Here is a 21,886-nt window from a genome sequence, read left to right on the forward strand (position 1 = left end):
CACACACACACACACACACACACACACACACACACACACACACACACCACCTATGAGGCCGTTGACACTAGTTGTGAAAAGATTACAGTGTTCTCTTCCTTATCAAACTGTTACCCTTTAGAAAGAGTGACTTATTAATCTACCTCTAGACAACAAAGACATAGATGTTATATTATGTGTATTATATGCATGCTTATAAAAGCATACCTGGGCGCCACCTGCACTTCCCCAAACCATGAAGTTCTGGAACAGAGTGAGGCCAGTGTCATTATTCCAAAGTGGCTGAAATTTAGGATATATAAAGAGACCATACCTAGAAAGCAAAACAAAGAATTAAAGTAAATTAATCAACATTTCCTCCCACTGGCATGAAAAGGGGTTTTACACACGTCACACAACTGACATATAGGCGTGAAACATCCTTACAGATGCATGCATGGTATTACCTTGTGTGATGTTCAGATTAGGGTATCCCTGCCTATCCTCTCAAATATAGTAAGCATATGTAACACCTACCCAGTTTTTCTTTAAATATATATGGCGTTATTATCTCTGATTAACATACTGTGTAGAATTCCGGAATTTACTACTGCCTAACTGTGACTTAGGCTAACCAGTTTTCCTCACCACACTCACCTCAATTCTCAACTTCCTTAAGACCAACATTTTCAATCCCACATATAAGTGAGATCACATGCTACCCGTCTATGTCTGATTTGTTTCACTTAATATAATAGTTTCCAGTTCCACCCATGGTATTTCACATCTTTAAGGCTAAAACATATTCATATGAGTGTGTGTGTATATATATGTATATATGTGTGTGTTAGAGAGAGAGAGAGAGAGAGAGAGAGAGAGAGAGAGACTTTCTTTACCCACTCACTGGGTGATGATCACAAATTGATTCCATTTTCACTATTGTAAATAGTGCTACTATATGTGTGAAAGTGGAAATATATCTTCAATCATATCATCTTTTTTTCAGAAATGCCATCTTAGGTCAATTTTCCAGATTAAAGCTGGATTATCCAGAAGAGGATTATATTGAGTTGTTTGATTTGAGTTGTTGTCTCCTATAGCCTGTATTGTTATACCTTATCAGATATAAAAACAACAAATTTGAGAAAACAAACAAGCAAGGCCCGGGACCCTTTCGTGGTGGACACTGCTCATCTCTCAGTCTTCTGCCTGTAGCCTGTGACATGCTCCTGCCAATAATCATTCAACACATAGCCATGTTCCCTGATATTCCATCCGCGCCTTTTAGAAGCATAAACCCCAGCACTACTGGTCACCTCACCTGTTGTACTCCTCTCCTTAAACTAAACTAAACTAAACTAAACTAAACTCAACTCAACTCAACTCAACTCAACTCAACTCAACTCAACTCAACTCTACTATTAACCTTGATCTTACCTTGAAGACTTCTCTCACATTCTAAAAGTGGCAAGGACTTCTGGATGCTACCTTCACCACATGTGTGCTAATCCCAGTCTCAGTCAGCACTCCTTCAGCAACAATTCATGACCCTTCCACGCTGATCATTTTTCCACTGTGTCGGTACACATTTCTTAACGTAGTGTACCTTTATATCACCATCAGTACTTCAGCTACCCGCCACTTGGTTCCTACTGTTCCTAGGTGAATCACCTGAAGTATCTCTAAAATTCACACAAAATATCTAATGCAGATTTATTGCCACTTCACAAATAAGAACTCCACTCTTTCTTTAAAAAGTAATTTAAAAAAAAAAGGAACTTAATAGGTGCATGTTAGGATTTGCATCAGGGCCTGTCTGACCCTGGGACCAACAGTTTTTGCTTTGTTTCTTAAATTCTCTATGCCACCCTGTTTCCTCCAGTATTTTATCTTAACATCTGATGCCCTTACAATCTGTTATGAGGACTTGAGACAGTATCTTATCTCTCGATGGTAGGCAAGGCACAAGCGAAGAGTTCCTCCTCCAAGACAGACCAACTCACCTCTTGATCTATGTCTACTGGCCTTCCTTAAGGCTCAGCATTGCAAGCTGCTATCAAACCCTAGAAATTCAATTTGTATTTCCACTGAATTTTCTTGAGCTATAGAAGGGATATTCTGTACTGCTGGCTTCTAAAGGTATTCCTTTCTCCTCTATCTCCCACGAAAAACTTGTGATTAATGTGTTTACACAGTAGACAAAGAAGCACCTTTGGTGTCCATCAATACATGAATGAGCTGAGAAAATGTCATATATACTTATGATGAAATATAATTTAGCCTTGAAGATGATAAACCCCTGCTTCCTGTGGTAATGTTGATAAATTCATAAGATAGTGTACTGAGTGATATTAACCAGAGCCAGAAAAAAATTTTTACTTATATCAGAAATCTAATGGATCTAAATTTGAGGGGCAGAGAGTAAAATGGTGGTTGTGGGGTCTGGACTGGGGTAGGGTAACTGGTCCAAATAAGTACAAAACAATAGTTTCAACTATGTAGGGTGAATAGGTCCTAGAAATACACTGTATAGCATAATATCTATAATTAGCAATATAACATTGGGTACCTAATTATTGCATATGTCTTAACAATAATTAGTGAATTAATTAACAGAACAACTAGAAAAATTTTGAGGTGACAAGTATTGGTACAAACTGTAGAGTTGACTTCATGAGTATATACTTATCTCCAAGCTTATCGAGTTTTATATGTTAGGTATATAAAACAATTAATTTCATGTCAAGAACACCCCAATAACATGGCCATAAAACAACACATTGCAGCAGTGCCAGAACTCAGAAATTCCAAGAATGATGCACCCTTCGTGCATAAAGACCACAATCACTAAATCAAAAGCAGTGCACTAGAATGTAGACGAGTTTTCCCAGAATTACCTTATACAGGAATGAGCAGCGTTCCAACTGAATGACAGGAGCGGAGCTTGTGATGTTTGGCGGGTCACAAGGTGAAAAACATAGCCATAGCCAGCTGCACAGACTCTGTTGCCCTACAGAAATTAAGAGGGGTTTGGAAAATACTTATTTCATACATGCTAAGATTGCTGCCAAATTTTAAAAAAAAAAGAATTTTATTAGTTACTTTCTACTTTCTCATTTGATTCTTTTCAGGTATGGTGCACTAAATTGTCCCAGACCCCACCACAGGCTTGAGCCCCACCCCCACTTGCCAAGCACCAGACACCTTGGTTACTCTGTAATTTTAAATCCTTCTTGAAGCTTCCCTGGGGAGAAGGTGTTCTGGTTAGTTTTGTGTCAACAAATGAAAGTTGTTTTGGAAGAGGGACTCTCAATTGAGAAAACGCCCCCATAAGATCTATGAGCAAGTCACTAGTGCATTTTCTTGATTAATGCCTGATGTGTGTTGGCCCAGTCCACAGATGGTACCATCCCTTGAAAATGGTCCTAGATGGCTGAGGAAAGCAAGTCTAAGCAAGCTATGAGGAGCAAATTAGTAAGCGTCGTTCCTCATGGCCTCTGCTTCAGTTGCTGCCTCCAGGTTCCTACCCTGCTTACTTACGCTCCTGCCCTCAGTTTCTCCAGTGATGAAGTATGCCCTAGAAATAAATCTTTTTATCACTATGTTCCTTTTGGTCATGGTGTTTTATCATAGCAATAGGAACCCTAACTAAGTCAGAATGTTACCTGTGACACCTTCTATGAGGTTAGAGTCATTTGGAAAGCCCTTAGTGGTACACCCTAGGAGACACGGTGGCTTTCCAAGGTGGACATCCCAGGCTGCATTCTTCTCCTTTGCTCGTCCTTAGTTCTGAGACATGCTGGCTGACTTCAAGTACAAGCTAAATCTCTTCAATACACTTGTTCTGCTCAGATGACCAAATTACTTCAATATTTCTTTACGGGGTACACTAACTAAATAATTTAATATTTTTATGTGTTTTTATGAAATCTAGCTCCTCCACGGGTTGCTATTCCAGTTGAATGGGAAATTCAATTCAGATCAAACAGAATTATGATGAAGCTATCTTTAAAAATTCTATGAAGTACTTACAAGATTGTCACTGCCATGTAACACACACTAAGACCATTGAAAACAATGGTTTCCTTCTGCCCCTAGAGGTGTTACAGGTGTGGCTGCCGGATCACACATGTATCAGGAGGTGGCAGAGAGGAAAGAGGCTATCTGTGTGCTCAGTGTTCTGACGTGTAAACATGTGAATGATTAACAGACTAAAATTCCACGAAAGGAAAAAAAAAAAACTGAGCCTGGGATGACCACCAGTATGCAGCCACACAGGCCAAGACAGGCTCTCGGGAAGGGAGCAATCAGGAGACTAGAAGAACCCCTCCATGGACCCAGGGCCCAGGGAAGGCATAAGCCTGAGACAGACAACCTGTGCATGGTGCCAATAAGGCAGGTCTGTGGAGAAGTGAGCTAAGATAACCGGTTGGTGTCATGGGACCCAAACAGGGTGTTAGCCTGAGTTTACCTCTAGTCCAGCACCACGCAGTCCTTGGGGGGAAGAGGGCCAGACCATGTCTGTAATGACCCCTGCCCAGTGCCATAATGTATAATCCAGGCATAGCACTACTAAGACCGCTCCTGAGATGACCCCAGACACTCAGAGACCCTGGGGCCACATAGAGGAACAAGCAAGTGGTAGATAAATGGAAGAAAAATAGAAACAGAAGGATGTGGGCATAATGAAGAGAGGCAGAACTGAAGACTCAAGGGTAGTGAAGAATAGCCTGATGTGATTAGCCAATGATACCACCTGGGACCACGGTGGGGTCCTGGCCTATGCTGCCACCAGGCGCCACATCCGGGCCCATCGCCCTCCTGCAGCAGCTGGGGTTTGTTACTACCAAGGGCCGGATGGACATCCCTGGTCTGGTCTGCAGCACAGGGACATATTGTCATCTGTGCAGAACTGGCCCCACCCCTCACCTGGGCAAATGTAAGAGCTGGCACTGAGGACATGAGAGGAGACAGCTGTCCCTACCCTTACCTGCTGTGGCACTCGGGAGAGCTGGCCCTGCACCTCACCTGCGAAGCACAGTAAAGCCCGCCCTGGATGTGAGGGTTGAGGTGAACTGGCCCCAAGTGTATGAGCCAACACATAGATGGCTCTGCATCTTTTCTGCTGGGCAGTGGCACTGATGAGAGAGAGAGGCCTTTCTTCTCTCCTTTGTCCCCTGCCATCTATGGTAGGTGTGAGAGTTGGCTCCGGGGTCATGAAAGTGGGAGACCTGGCCATGTCCCTCACCAGCTGCAACACTCAGGGCCTTGCACCTCACATGGGCAGCAGAATAGAGAGGGCTGGGTTCCAGGGCTTGCTGTTAACCCCCCTCCCTGTGGTGTGTGAGAGTAGGAGAGCCAACAGGATGACCAGCTCAGACACTTCTCAAGCCTTAAACCTGGGTGACACAGTGACAGCTGACAAGTAGCAGCATTTTCTGCAAGAGGTGGAACATAAAGATCCTACTTAAAGGTTTACCTCATGGTCCACAGAACACACATGCAAAGCATGTGGAAGAAATGTGAGGCAAGCTTTTACAACAACGAGGGTGAAGAAATTCTGCTTCCTCAGAGGTGTTTGGTCTGCTGTAGTATGAGTCAGGCCAGACTTCCCTGAGTCTGAAAGGCTGACTCATAGGAGCTGGTCAGAGAGCTGGTACATGCTGACACCATCATCATGCTGTTTACTTTATTTTGGCTTGGCATTAACTGTGGGCCCCAAAGGCTCTTTACCCTGAGTGTTTGCAAATAGTCTTTTCCTGGTTATACTAAGTTATAGAATGTTTTCTTCCCAAGTGGACCTGTTGGCCTGTTCTCTGCTAAGTTTCATTGTTTGGGATTCCAAATAGTTCTGTTTCTTGAGGTTATTTACCCTTCTATTCACATTTCTCTTACCACACAGCACTCAGGAAATGACACTTAGAAATATCTAGATATTGTGATGTATGACTTTGAATTACTATTCAAGAGGCTATAGGACTTCAAGAACTCAGAGCCTACTTTATTTTTTTTTATTTTTATTTTTTTCTTATCAGTTACATTTTATTAACTCTGTATCCCAGCTGTATCCTGCTCCCTCATTCCCTCGGAATCCCACCCTCCCTCCCTCATCTCCACCATGCCCCTTTCCAAGTCAACTGAAAGGGGGGTCCTCCTCCCCATTCATCCGATCCTGTTTTATCAGGTATCTTCAGGACTGGCTGCAAAGCCCTCCTCTGTGGCCTAACAGGACTGCTCCTCCCTTGAGGGGTGGGGAGGTTAAAAAGCTAGTCATTGAGTTCCTGTTAGAAATAGTCCTTGTTCCCCTCACTATGGGAAACCAATTGGTTACTGAGCTACCACAGGTTACATCTGAGCAGAGGTTCTAGGTTATATCCATACATGGTCCTTGGTTGAATGTCAGTCTCAGAAAAGACCCTGTGCCCAGATATATTTGGTCCTTGTGGAGCTCCTATCCTTTCCCCATCATACTAACTCCCCTTCTTTCATGATTCCCTGTACTCTGCCGAAGGTTTGGTCATGAGTCTTTGTATCTGCTTTGAAAACACTGCAGAGCCTAATTTAAACCATCAATGATCTTATGGAATCACAGGCTAGAGAATCTAGACCAAAGATAATTTTGCTTCCTGGGAAAGATGTGGAAATAGCTGGAAATAGTTTTTATCACAATTCACAGGGCAAAGGAAAGCGCCATTGGTATTCATAAGCCTGCTACATAGGCGGGGGACATGAAACCATCTAAGCCAAGTCCACAGCTGGGGAAGCCTACTCCATAGAGGATACTACCAGTATCCTGTGTTGATGGAATCCCATATTTTACCCTAAATATAAAAATGCAATTAATTATAATGAGGAATGTTTTAGGAGTATTCACATAGAAGGTGTTTAAGTCTTTTCAAAATAAACAAATCCGGCACCAAGTGTTCTCAAAGAGGACATTTCCTAGCTATTTCAGTCCTGTGCTTAAAAAAAAAAAAAGATATGCACTAAGAATTTTCAGCCTCAGAAAGAATCCTTATCTCTCTGGAGGTGAATAGAAGGGCTCAGTATAACTGTTCACAGCAAGGACATACCATAGCAATCACGCCTAATCATGATTACAAAAGGAAACCTTCCCAGCAAATACCACGTGAACGTCCATCTTTCAGATCATCTAGTGACTGCTTCTACTGAGGTAAAACCATACCTATAACCCAAACCCGTGATCCACAAGTACCTAAGAACTGGGGGTCTAAGACGAAAGCTCTAGGGGCACGGAGATGGTATGATTAGCAGTGTGAGGACAAGTTTGTCCTCACAAGCTTGTCGCACAAGTTGGTCCTCCGACTTTTACTTGTGGGTTACAGCGTATGCATGCGTGCAGTCACACATGCACACACACACACACAATCACGATAAATAAAATTTAATATGTAAACAAATCAGTTGGATACCTACTGAAGAAGACGCCCGACCTCCTCTTCAAGGTTTAGCTTACACGCACCCACACATGCATGCATTCACACATCAACATTATACTAAGTGATGAAAAACTGAAAGCGTTTCCCGTAAGATTAGGACTAAGGCAACGTGTCAGTCTCTCCATTCAATATAGTACGCACACACGTACACACACATAAACATGCACACACAAATACTGATAGCTCGATGCCCAGCAGAGGCTGACAGTAGTCAGTAACACATACATCAGTTTTATTGCCAATGCGTACCAGCCTATTACCAAGACTTTATGAGAAACACGGATGTTCCAAACTTTCAGTAGGATATTCCGGAGGCTGCACCCTTCTTCTTCACCGCTGCCAGCACCAGTGCTCAGAAAGCATGCATTTTTAACAATTGAGAGTATTTGCTGAATCACCTGCCCCAGCGCCATTAGTATTTCTGGAATATGTGAGTGATCATAAACAGTTTCCAGGTGCACTTATGGTTGGAAGGGAGATTGCATCTTTGGTTCTCCTGTTAGCCAGTAAGACTCACTTTTCTTCTAAAAGAAGTACATCAGCAGCCAGCTCACATTACTACCCAGCCCCTTCTCTCTATTCCAATTGGTTACTCTCCCAAGGATCCATTAAGAAACCACGTACTTATGCAAGCAGCCAGAGGCTTGCAGGGCAGGGTTTAGGGCAAGCAGGGAATTTTGTGTGGAAATCAATTCTTTGCGCAAGTCAATGTATTATGGACATTCAAGCAAGAGAAATTCTAGAGAGAAATTAACTGCCCACGTTAGCCAGGTCCTTGAGCTCTGCACATGTAGTGACTAGAAAAAGGAGGGAAGGACAGTGACTTAACCCTTCAAGCTGCTCTTCAATATGCATTACCTATTGAGTGCAGAGAGCCAGAGAATTGAGGTTGGGTCTTTTCAAACAGAATTCTTTACAAAATTGATTAGGAAACCAGAAACGATTTCCTCCCATTCAAAAGGATGTCACCAACAGGCTCCTTTTTCCAGGGACTTTCCTAAATCAGACTGTTCACAGGAAGTCTCCAACACCTATGTAAATCCAGGGAACTCTGGAGCACTGAGCGTGCACTGTCTCCTGTTGCCCGGATGTAATCTCTCCAACATGAGTGCTTGAGAAGAGTGGGCTCGTGCGCATTCTGTGACATAAAAGGAACTGAAGAGCGATGACTGATGCCATGACTGATGTTGAGAGAAGACAAAGGTAGTCCAGACTGCAGAAACTACAGCAATGCGTGGAGAGCCTGCCACCAGGTCAATTTTGCACAAATGAGTGTACAAAGAGGGCTATGCCCCTGTAGACTCCACCAAGATACTACAAAAGTTCTCACCGGTGAAAGCATTGTGGACTTCCATTTTCAAAGGAACTGAACTTTATTTGACTTGGCTGCTACCCTAATAGGGAGACAGCAGACCAACTGCAAATATGAAAGCCAAAAAGAATCTAGGAAATGCCTTTGTACTGTGCAGAGTTGAAGGTGAATAAGCTCTGCAGCTTATTCAACTGGAAGTGAAAATGAATTCTGTACACTGTGCCTAAGAATTTGGTTCAAGATTCTGGGTTAGAACAAGTCAAGAATAACCTAAAACCACACACTATTGTCCTAGATTTAAAATATCTTCCCCAACTGCCAGGCCCAGAGTTTCAAAATCAGGCTCATATGTAGAGAAAGAGTGTGTGGTGCGTGTGCTTTCTAGGTTGAATGCCCACACTGGAAAATTAGACTACCTGAAACAGATGCAAAGACCCACAACCAAACATTGGAAAGAGTCATTGAATGAAGGACAGAAGGACCCAGAGGGGACAGGAGTTCTACAAGGAGACCAACAGAGACAACTAACTAAGGCCCGGAGGGTCTTGCAGAGACTGAAGCACCAAACAAGGGCCATGCATGGACTAGACCTAGGCCTCTGACACAGAGGTAGCCAATGGGCAGCTCCATCCTCATTTAGGTTCCCTGGTAAGAGGAATGGGTGCTGTCTCTGACATGGACTCTGATGCCTGCTTTTCAATCACTTTCCCTGGAGAGGCTGCCTTGCCAGGCCACATGAGAAGATGCATTCAGTCCTGACATAACTTGAGATGCAGGGCTGGGAGGGTATGCAGCGGCTCTCCTTCACTGAGGAGTAGGAGAGGGGATAAAGGAAACAGGGGAGGAGAGTGGGACCAGGAGGAGAGGAGGGAGGGGCTGAAACAGCAATGTAAAATGAATAAATAAAATTTTTAAAAAATAACAAAAGAAAAAAACATGTCATTTATGTTAAAAAAAGATTAGACTACTTTCTTCAAGTCTAATTTAGGAATTTTCCTCAATATTATTACACCAATGTAATGTTCCCATTTTTATATCATTCAATGACCAGAGATAGGTTATTGGAGGAAGCTGGGTGAAAACAATAGAGGAATACTCTTGAACTTCTTGAAAGTCTGAAATTCCTTCCAAATTAAAAGTTTAAAGGTTCGGGACAGGGCTTGGTGAATAAAGTGTGTTGTGTAAGGCTGAGGACCTGAGGTCAGATTCCTGACACCCACAGAGAGCACAGCAGTGCACATCTGAACCTCCAGCCCTGAAAAGTCAGCAACAGAGAGACAGATGCCTAAGGACCTAAGCCTCCCATGCCACTATTCCTCACAGGCAAGGAATCACTCTCTTCCACATAGTTGAACTTTCTGTATCACTGTTTTCTATACCATATATTATATATGCATGCATATTCATATTACTGTTGAACAATTTTATCTATTAGAAATAAAATCTAGAATTCATTCTATAAAGTACTCTGTGTGTCATTCACAGATACCTATATAGATATATATATATCATATATATATATGATACCTATATCTATACCTATATAGATATATATGATACCTATATCTATGTATATATATGTGTGTGTGTGTATGTAGTCATATATCTATATCTATATATAGACATCGTATATCTACATATATATGTATGTATGTATGTATTCCTTGACAGAGGATAAAGATACACTCAGTCCTGATGCAGCTTGATGTGCTGATATGGGTTGGTATTAGTGTTGGGGGGGGCTTGCTTCATCTGAGGAGTGGGAGGGGAGGGAGGAAGAGGAAGGGAGAGTATGGCTAGGAACAGAGGAGGAAGAGGGATAGGATTGGGATGTAAAGTAAATATTTTAAAAAATTCCTGCAAGGAAAAAAATAACCAAATATACATAAATGGAAGGCATCTGGAAGGCTCCCCTGGAACATTGTGGGTCAACTTCTCTTCTGGCCAGGGAATATAGCACTGACTCAGGAAGGCAAGGATGTTCCAGCCTCACAAATGGTGAGCCGAGAAACTTTTGATTGCTTTTGTCTAGTAGATGCTTCAATGCACATGAGATTATATTACCTAAGAGAGTCTGGAAAAATAAAACTCTCTAGGCCCCAGAGCTGCCTTCCCAGCTGAGCAACAAGCCCTGCAGTGGCCAAAAAGTTCAACACAACTTCTCAAGGGTTTGGTTTCTGATGGTCCATGAAATTCTGCCTCCTTTGTCAGTGGCCTATTAGCCACCCCTATTAGGCACCTAAAATGGCGTGTAAGTGCTGTGCTTCGGAAAGACACAATTAAGGGTCTAAGGCGTGTTGAGCAGAGAACCACAACTTTTATTAGGGATTATTCAACTGAAGGTAATTAAGAGCAGCTTTTCCTGTGTGCTCCTCAGAAACTGGGTATAAATGTCTTGATACTGGCAGAGAAAGGGTCTGTGGGTCTGTGGGGCTATGGGGCTGTGGAAATGATGCTCAGAGCAACATCCTGGGAAACCGAGACCCTTAGCCCCTGCTGGAGGTATATCAAGGGATAAAATAATTAACGAGAGAAATAAAATGGCCTGTTGCCATTGTAGTAGAACTTCTCACTCATAAATCTGTGATTAATGATAAATAGAAAAAAAAAGTTTTCCACCGACTGGCTAAAATTTCACCACATTTACTGGCATTAAATAGTGGAATAATAATTAACTTCATGCTCCTGAAACCTAATGTCTCATATACCACCTGATTCAATGTAAAACCTTCTTTTGGTTAAAAAAAAATATAGCAAATGAATATGATAGGCTAAGGGTGATTTAATAAGTAATTTGCATCACAACCAAGAGATCCAAAACAAGGTACTTCAGTTTGTATTACCAGAAAGTTATCAATATACAACTCATTAAGCTTCCTACAGAGATCATACTTAATAGATTTTATAGGAATCCTGAAATCAATTGTTACATTGCGCACCTAACACAAAATCATAAACAAATTTGGTACTAATTCAAGTGAACAACTAAAATCAAATATCTGATACTCCTATGAACTGTTGGAAGAGATTTTTGTACACTATCAGCTTATAGTCTCTTGGTGTAACCAACGCTCTTACCTCTATCACATTGGTGGGACTGAAACTGTAGATGCCAGCTGGTGCCAAAATTTCAGGACTGGACAGTCCCTCAGCCCCAGAAACGCTGATGATCACATTGTTTCTTATTGTAATTCCCTGTGATCCCCACCAATCTAATTTGAAAAAATAAATAAAATAAACATACTAGATTCACAATTAAAATTTATATAGCTCAATACTTATTGACTCTGTTAATGTAGACTATAGTTCATATATATGTATATACATACAATTACATATTATGCATTATAAAGATGGTGCTGGAGATGGCTCAATGGCTAAAAGAAAATACGAAAAGAGCAAAGTTCAGTTCTCAGTACTTATATTGGGCAGGTCACACCCTCCTATAATTCCAGTGTCAGGAGCACTCTACCTCCTTCTTCTGGACTCCTCAGGCACCTACACTCATGTGTATAAACCCACACATAGATGCATACATATTCATACAACTAAAAATAAATTCTAAAAAATTATATATCTTGTCAGGTGCAGTGGCACACACCTGCAATCCTAGCCCTCAGGGAGACAGACACAGAGGAATCTCTGTGAGTTCGGGGCCAGTGGTGTCTACATAGCGAGTCCAGGACCACCAAGAAACACAGAGGAACCCTCTCAAAAAAAATGTATATTTGATGAGGGTCGAGAGATGTTCTGATCTGTTAGTACAGCAATAAGGCATCAGAAGTCATTTTAATACTATGCAAGTTTAGCAAAGTAATGGAATTAGGTTTGATGAAGAAAGAAGAAAAACACAGAAGTCTTCTCAAAGTTGAGTGGGAAGGAATAGGATGGTAGAGAGCAAGAATTGGGGCATGAATATGTTTCAAAATATGTTGTATGTAATTCTCAAAGAATTAATAAAATATTTATATATATACACTTAGAAAAATTTAGTATGCTCAATTATTTACAATTAACAGTATGTCATGATATCTGTCTATAAATTATTATAATCATAGATGAACTACAATGAATTCAAAATAAATTTACATATTTACCAGTTTTTCTTCCAATAATAGCATCACTAGTTCTAAAGCTCCTGTCCATGTAGGCTCCTGGGAACAGAGGATTATATTATTTGACATCACTCAGGAAAGAAAGAAGAAATAAAACTTTCTTTTTTTGTTTGGATAATTTTTATTTTATTTTTATCCATGTGACAGAGAAAAAGATACATACCATATGGGCTATAAGTCTTAGCATATCGTGGATCTCAAGTTTACTTTACAGAAAAATAATCATGGGAATATACTTTCTATTTTAATTTTTAGATGGAGTGTAAGTGAGTGTCTCCACTGCCCAAACTATAAAGATGGCCTTGGTTAAACGTGGTGACACACACACACACACACACACACACACACACACACACACACACAAGACATGAATATGAAAAACAGACTTGGAGGGCAGGGAAGGGGAGAGCGGTAGAAGATGGTAGTAGAAACAAACAGAATTTATTAAATACATGCATAAAATTGTCAAAGAAAAAATTTAATGAAAAATTTATTAAGGAGAACCCGCACTGCTTGAGTCCAGCCCAGCCTGGTTTTCGAATTGTATGGACCACGTTTTCTAGAAGAGCAGACATGCTCTGGAGAAACAGGCTGGACAGGATTAGGCTCAATGAGAACGGGATTAGAAGAGCCGAGAATGTTCCAACCATATGACACAAAAAAGGCATTTTTTATTTAAGTGGGATCCATTGTGTAAGGACAGCACCACAGAACCCCTTATTGCTAGGCCTTTACTTTATCTGAGATTCCTGTGTCATTCAATGAATCTGAGCTTGTGACATTTTGTGGGTGGGGGCTCCCCTTTTCTGAGGAATAAGAGAGGAGGGAGGCTGGACCAAGAGAAGAGAAAAAGGGGGCTATGAGCGGGATGTAAAGCGAATTAATTAGTTAATTATTAATTTTAAAAAGAGCTTGTGAGATTTTTAGACATGAATAAGAACTTTATAATGAATTAAATGTTTTAATTCTTTCAGTTACAATGCAAAGGATGTCAAGAACCAATAATCCACACTAACAAAGGATGAATTCCTTCTACAGTTTTTTAATTGCCTATTGAGTATCATTTCTTGCTAAGATCATATTGGTAATATGTCATCCTAAATCTCTGCTTTCAGTCAGAGACTCACTTGTATAGACAAAAGAAAGAACAGAGACAAGACTGTATCTGTTGGCTTGACTTTCTTGTGGCCACCCCTCTCTAGTCAAGAGATTTTTGTATACCTGACTATCTCATGCATCTGCTCTTTACCTTCAAGCTGGAGTTTGTTTTTAAGTAAGTTCATAAGATCCATATTCCCTCACTAAACAACATTTCTTTTTGAATTAGAACCTTTTCAGCCTTTTATCTCAAAAAATAATAACCTTAAATGAAACATAAGCTCCCGCTACCAACCTGAATTACATCACAGGACTCATTTAAAAATAAAACACTAACAATCACAGTTATGTTCTTAATTTCAGCAAAAATGTCTGCTGCGTTTTTCTATAGTTTGACACAACCAGAGACTGCATATTAAATTATTTCTTTCAGTTAACTGGCCTACCATGAACTATCAATAAGAAAGCTAAGTAGACAGAATCTCACAAAATCTGGTGGTAAAGCAAGATGAATCTGATGGTCAGAAATGTGACATTTAATTTTAAGTTAAGAAGTGATAACCTGGCAGTGTAAGGGGGAAGAAGGTTCCAGGAGAGAACCTATCATTGAACAAAGAGAAAAGAAATCTGTGCAAAAGCCATATAGCAGAAAAAGGTATTATCTTTGAAAAGAATGAAATAAAGTAGCTCCTATATGATGGTAGTACAGAAGTAAAAACAAAGAAGATAAAGATGAGTTTACAGAAATCAATGGGGATGAAAAATCACTGACGGGGCAATCTTTAGCCCAGCTAAAACTTTTGGATTGCTTTCTAAGAGCAATGTGATGCCAACTGAGACTTCTAATTACCTAAGAATAATTTTGATGTTTGGTCATGAACTTAAAGGGACAAAAGTGGAAATTAATGAGTAGTCGGCCAGTTCTGAAACCCCAGCCTCAGCCTACTACAAAAGCACTTACATGCAAATTCAATTTTTAAATCTTTAGCCAATATCATCCAAGTCCGAGCATCTGAGACTGTGCACAGACTTAGAATTATGGAAAATTATATGGCAGTAAATTTTTAAAACCTCCCATTTGACATTTATCAACCTGAACTCAACTTTTAAATGATTCATTTCTTGTAGATACAGTTTAATAAGTCACACCATGGTGAATAAATTTAAATTGGGGATTTTAAGCCGGGTCTTCCTAGGTAATGCTCAGAAAAACGATGATTTTGTAAGTGTGAAATTCAACAATTGGAAGGAATGACTTCTGAAACACTGCCCAACCTACTCAAAAATGTATACATTAACCAAGCGAATTTACTTACCCACCAGCAGGGCATGACCTACAATCTTATAGAATATATTACTGTCCACCTTCAGGCCCCAGGTCCTGTGCATGCTGAGGCCCCTGCTGAAGGAGGCCCACACTGAACACTTCTGGAGATAGGAACCTGAATAGGAAAGAGTAAGGTGAAAATTTTACTCACACCTCAGAGTCTCCCCTGATTCTGTTGACCATAGCCAAACAAGATATACCGGCAAAATTTATTTTCTACACAAAAATGAAATTTTGTCATGTGAAGAAAGCAAAGAAATAAGGCAAGCAAGGCCACTAGATCTTGAAGATTAAACTGGTTGAAGTTCAAGACACAAATGCTACAAAGTGTTCCGCATCTAAGAAGAGTATGGCTCAGCCACAAAGCCATGTGGCCATCAAGAATTCTACCTCCTCAGCATCCTTTGTCATAATATGGTACAGCAGAGGTGTCAAGGTCTGATAGGATTTAGCCTGGATCTATTAAAAACTACACTTAGACGTGAAGTTATGGCCACTATTTCTTGGGCTATAAACTGATGTTTATAACTTTCAGCTCTTCTAATTTAGTTTTTGTTGCTGTGGAAAACACTATGACCACAAGAAAACTGGGCATGAGAGGGTTTATTCCATCTTATAGTTTACAGTCTATCACTGGGCAATGCAAGGCAGCAACCTGAAGCAGAAAACACTGAGGAATACTGTTTTCTTGCTCACACTCCTACTGGCTCATGCTCAGTTAGCTTTTTTCATAGAGCCCATGCCCACTGGCCCAGGCACAGTACCACCCTGAGTGGGAGGGGCTGTGACTGACAGAAATGCTATCCTGTGCTGCATAAATGTAGCTGACAGCAAACATTTGTTTGTTGACGCGCCCAGGACATCTATCATTATTTGGGGTAGATACAGAGATGATATATTGAGTCAGAGGCATTACTTTCTTAAATGCCAATTCATTTCTGCACGGTTGAAGCAACTTCCCCTGGATTCTCATAAACTTGGTGGTTCTCAGGTCAATTTTGGGCTTTGACTATAATTTGGATTAGGAATATCAGGCCATCATGGGCCAAGACCCTCACTGGCTGATGTCATGACTAATCTTGGTGGTGGTAACACACCTGGAAAAAAAGAAGCCTTAAATGAAGCATTGCCTCCATTAGACTGACCTACGGATTTGTTTGTACAGCTCTGCCTTTATCACTTCTGGCTGTTCTCCAATGAATGTTGCTATTAACTGGGGGCGGATGGTCTATTTCTTGCTCTCTCTTCTTCAGAAGAATATATAGACATATATATGCATGCATACACATTGATGCATATATATGAATACAAAGTAGAACTTCATTTTTACTTGTAACGTTGAAAATTATAACAAGGTATGTTCTGCTGTATGCGTAGAAATAGGGCATTTCAAAGAACTACATTCTGAATTGAGTTTACAATCTTGTTTGTTTTTCTCTATAAACAAACAAAACTTTAATGTTACCATTATTAGCATAGGATTTTTTAAAGATAAATCTATTTTTGCTATGGACAGTTTTTCTTCTTTTGAGTTTATAATAATGTACATGATAGATTATTTCAAAAATAGTCTGTGTCAAGATAATGCATGAAAATCGAAAGAGGGCTTGGAGGTAGAGTAGAAGGACAGGATGATAGAATATGATAACAGAGGATGGAAGATTATCAAAGTATATTATTTGTATGAATGATATGTCATCACAAAACTTATTAGTTTGTGCAATTGACAAATCTGAATAAAAATAAAAATAATCTATGTCAGTTAAGATATATTAGTTAACTTTATAATCCTATTATGACTTTTATCATATGAAAACTATGTAATTGGCACAATATCTTTCTAAGATAAATCATGGGAATAATAAGGTCTAAAATCACGTATGAGTAAAATAGAAAATCAGTTAAAATAGATAAAGATAAATCATTTATCTTTGGATAATCAATAGATAAAGATAAATCATTTGTTTTTGAAATATCAGTTTAAATTGTGCATAATTTTTCTTCTTAAGAAAAAATTAATGGTTAGAAACTTTAAGTATTTCTCAAAAAATAAGGAATAGTAAAATACTCTTGGAATTTTTTAAGAAGACTCAAAAATAACTTTCTGTGTCATATATTTTTATTCGTGTTCCTTTTAACTTTTGAATGTTCAGCATATGCTTAACATACTGCTGAGTAGGTTTAAACATTCATATTTATTTTCAAAAATAATTATTCCAAAACTATCTTGCTATTGGTCAAAGAAAGCTTTTTAGACTATTTAACCAATTTGGTAGTTAAAAAGTAATATAGCAACTACAGATCCATATAATGCCAATTTTACTCTAGTAAACAATTCAAAACAAGCATATTCAATAGTATGTGTGCTTGTGTGTATGTAGCCTCACACATGCTAAACCATACAACATCAAATGCACAATCCCTTGATATAGTTATGTAGCTTATAAAATTATAAGAAATTAACCTTAAAATCATAATGTATCTGTTAAGTTGCATGCTTGTAAAGCTAAGAGAACTACAATAAAGCTAAAATGGGTGTTTCTTAGAGTGACACTTTTGGGACAGTATTCTCAGAGTGTGGTGACCCAGGTCAAAAGCTCTAATGACAAATTTCTCTTCTATGTATTTATTCCCTTGAAAATAAAACTACAGAATCTTTTCTCATTGCAGAATGGAGGAGGGTTGCTTTTTTTTTCATTAATATTTATATCTAGTACAATGAGTCTTCATTTAATAGTAAGGTGTATTTGATCTGCTTGACACTACTGCAAAAGTTTCATTTACTCAAAGTTGTATGTTGGTTATAAAGCAAAACCTCTAGTTTCTCATGAAAAAAAAAAATAACACCAGTGAATTAACCCATCAATAATTGCTTCTTTCAGAAACACTATCTGATGTAGGTTTTCTCTGAACTCAGAAACTCTATCAGAACATCAACCCATCAGAACACACTGTGCTGCCGAATGGTTGGTAAGTAATCACATGTCCAAGATACTCTTCTGAGTGAGTGCAACTGACTTTAAATGAGTCCCATGTGGGATTTACTTTGGTATTAAGGTTTGAAAAGCATTCACCTATCCTGTAAACATTTATCCATCTCTGAATTCCTCAGCCCCACATAGCTCAATCATATGGTATCATCAACATAGAAGAAGAAAACTGGGAAGGTCAAGACATGGTCCCCACCTCTCATCATTCCCACCAGGGCGAGTGAGCTTGCATGCTTATGGAAGGCCTGTCCCAGGTCTTGAAACTCCACTCCCTTCAGTTTGACCATGCTGGGCTCCTCTGGAAAGGACTGAATGATGACTCTGGCCCCCAGATCCCTGGCTCCCAGCATCTTCTCACTCTTAGAATACAAACAGTGCTTCAGGTTACCTGAAACACACAATGATGTCCCAGGGAAATTTTAGAACATGCTTCTCAACAAATTCTCTGTTTGCTAAGCTGTTTGCATACAAAGGACAAGTGGTCTTTTTTGTTGTTACTGATTTCTCTCTTTGGATTGTTTAAATAGATCAAATAACTAGGACATGATATTGTCCCTTAACTCCTATTTCGGGAAATGCCCCCACACACACACAATCGCCTTAATTCCTATCAAAAAAGGGTTGTATTCTACAACTCACAAACCCAATTAAACTGGTGCTGATTTTAATGTAAAAGACAACCTTTAAGAAATGCAACAAAAAGGTTTTTTTTTTTTTCCATATTTGATAATTGTTGGGGAAAGTCGTGAGCGCTGGGTGTTGTTACAACACCTTATAGCCTTGAAGTGCCCAATGAAGTTTCTCCTTCACTATGCTGTTGTATATTTGGGGCTTTGGTAAAAATGGCTTCAGTGAAAGGACAGGGAACTGTAGATAAGTTACTGAGAATCTCTGTAAAAAAGAGACCTGTACCTAAGGCATAACTGCCATTGCTACAGTGTTGAAAGGACAGCACGCAGAATATTTTTCACTAACATCTGAATATGGGAAAATAATCTCAAAATGGAGAAGTCATCTTCAGATTTGAATCAGTACTAGCCATATTATCTCTGAGTTCATAGCCATAATAATCAAAATCACTCTAGTTCAGATATACTTACTGTTCTAGTTTGCTTTCTTTTGCTGTGGTAAGAGCAATTTAAGGGAAGGAAGGGATTATTTCACTTTACACTTCCTGGCCACAGTCTATCATTAAAGAAACCCAAGCCAGGCACTCCAGCAGAGACCATGGACGAAGACAGATTACTAGCTTGTTCTCTGGCTCATACTTAAGTTGCCTTCTTAAACAGCCCAGACTCATCACCTAGGAATGGTCCTGCCCACAGTGGGTCAAGCTTTTCCACATCAGTCTGCAGTCAAGACAGCCTTTCACAGGCATGACCAAAGGTCAATCTAATGTTGGCACCTCTTTGAATGACGCTACTTCTTCCCAGGTTACTGGAGGTTCTGTCAAGCTAACAACACTAACCAGCACACCTACATGCCCATCTGTATTGATAACACTAAGGTTCGTATCCAAAACATCAAAAAAAATGAACAAAAGAGGAAGCAATCAATCAAAACGATGTCTCTCTCTGATAAATTACAGAGTCTAATTCTTCAAGGAATTGACCTATAGGCAGCTAAAGAAGAAATGCTGTTTATTTATATGCTTTGGCATAATTATGATCCCAATTTGGAAGAATTGTGAGGGAAGCTGTCAATCAACTCTATCCCACTTTTACCCAATTTTTTTTAACAAATTTCATATTTGTTAGCTGTTAATAACTTTGAGTGAAAAAAGTGAGGTCACGTTCATTCTCTACTACTAAGAACCCCTTATATTACACCACTGTACCTCTGTGTACATATCTCTGAAAATCTTTAACTTTAGCCTTGGTATTTCTATCAAGATCCAGACACGGCCAGACATCTCCATTCAGTTGCTAGCCTGCCCTCTCCATTTCAACATGTACAAAATTAAACTCATATTCACTACCACCCTCCTACCCCAAAACCTTCCCCTCTTCCCATCACGATAAAAGCTTCATCATCCATCCAGAGCTCATGCCTGGAAGTCATCCTTGACACCCACACCATCCTGGACCAAAGTTGACAAATGATATCTTCACAGCATGTGAAAGCCTCATAATCTACAGCCTGGAAAACCAAAACATAACCTCCTAAACTAACCATCCCTGAAATAGATGTTTAATAGGCACATCAGTGTGATTCAGTGCCTGCTCTTCTACTGGAAGATAAATTGGCTCTTACACTCCTGTACCTAGAGTATGAGGTAGGTCACTCAGAAAACAAACCCCTCACAGGGGAGGAAGTACAGATCTAATCAATAAGAATGAACTGCCCATGCTTATGATTCTGAAATCATAGTTCTCTTGAGAGTCTCAGGAGGAGCCTGGGATTAATGAAATCATTACAGCATTCCAAGTCTCAAGATTTAATTCACTAACCCAAGTTACCCCAGGACAAATAATTAAATTCTTTCCTTTGCCTTTTTCCTATTTCTTTTAACTTCTTGGAAGTGAGGAAAGAGATGAAATGACAAGCTGCCAAGAGGATTCTGAAAATTATGGAAAAATATGCACACTCGAAGATTTTAATGAAGAAGACCAACCAAGGCCCTGCCACATAATGTCAGACAGTGAGAACACTTATCCACTCTTTGGGCTCTTCATCAAACTGCATTTCTACCTTCAGAAGCATTGGTCTCCTGGCAGGAATCGAGGAGCTTTACCCTCTCAAGGGTAAGATTTCCTTGGATGGTAATGTTCCTGCTGAGAAGAGCCACTGTAGCCTTCAAAATAAGGCTCTTTCCAGCTACCCAGTTCTCTGTGAAGTTGTAGGAATATCTGAAAAGAATAAGAGAGGAGGATGCACTTGAGAGCACCAGTCTACATCTTATTATAAATAGTAAATAGATTATTCTTTGGAGAGTGCCTGTTTCTTTAGAAACTCAAATATCAAAAAGTATGAGCAATATAGACATCTATAAAACACATTGTGCATAACAATGGGAACTGCTTACTGGCCACTTGCTAAGACAGAAATTCCAGAGTCCCTCTAGAGAACATGTTTAAGAAATCTTCATTTCCATAACATTCACGCTTTATTATTTTCCTGTCCAGATGCCCTGTCTTATTGAACACTAATGTAGCTCATCAAGAAATAAATGTCCAGAGCGCAATTTGCTTAAAATCTCATCCTCCTTTGTATAAACCTAAAAAGTTTGAGTACCTCAAAGGGCTCCTGAGATGGAGGTCTGCATTGTGCACAGTTTCCACAATAACAACTTCTTCCATTGGTTCACCACCTTCAACATTCATTCCACTGATGATGACGGCCTCATCCCCAGGATGCCAACCCACAGCATCCTCCAGCGCCAACACTGTGTCCCCAGCACACGCAGCTGCTCTAAGATAGGTGACAGTAACCTCTGGAACTGATCCTAAAGCCACAAGGAGAAAACTTGTCTAGATTTAATTGTTAATTTACTTAACAATTTAATTGTTAATAAGAACATGATTTAATAAGAGGTGCTCATAAACCCCGCCAAGGACAGAGTAGTGAGTTGTAAAACAGGAACTGCCAGTAGAAAAAATTTACAC

At 39.7% G+C, this 21,886-nt stretch overlaps 1 protein-coding gene and 1 non-coding gene across 2 annotated transcripts in view; one reads left to right on the forward strand and one right to left on the reverse strand.

Annotated features, from left to right (window-relative positions):
• Pkhd1 (PKHD1 ciliary IPT domain containing fibrocystin/polyductin) overlaps window positions 1–21,886 on the reverse strand; it is a gene marked incomplete at its 5' end in the record, with an annotated part of 436,563 nt that overhangs the window by 241,124 nt on the left and 173,553 nt on the right. Inside the window, 8 exons of the mRNA XM_055605696.1 lie at window positions 208–313; window positions 2,877–2,989; window positions 11,830–11,963; window positions 12,849–12,905; window positions 15,281–15,406; window positions 18,478–18,669; window positions 20,973–21,130; window positions 21,516–21,726. Coding sequence (XP_055461671.1) covers window positions 208–313; window positions 2,877–2,989; window positions 11,830–11,963; window positions 12,849–12,905; window positions 15,281–15,406; window positions 18,478–18,669; window positions 20,973–21,130; window positions 21,516–21,726 — 1,097 coding nt within the window. The remainder of the gene's footprint in view (window positions 1–207; window positions 314–2,876; window positions 2,990–11,829; window positions 11,964–12,848; window positions 12,906–15,280; window positions 15,407–18,477; window positions 18,670–20,972; window positions 21,131–21,515; window positions 21,727–21,886) is intronic.
• On the forward strand, window positions 4,067–4,198 carry LOC129675706 (small nucleolar RNA SNORA17). Its single transcript, XR_008719979.1, has one exon. It is a non-coding gene; the product is annotated as a small nucleolar RNA SNORA17 (small nucleolar RNA).

Source organism: Psammomys obesus, unplaced genomic scaffold (genome assembly GCF_907164565.1).
Source record: "Psammomys obesus unplaced genomic scaffold, mPsaObe1.curated_primary_1811, whole genome shotgun sequence".
Classification (NCBI taxonomy): Eukaryota; Metazoa; Chordata; class Mammalia; order Rodentia; family Muridae; genus Psammomys; species Psammomys obesus.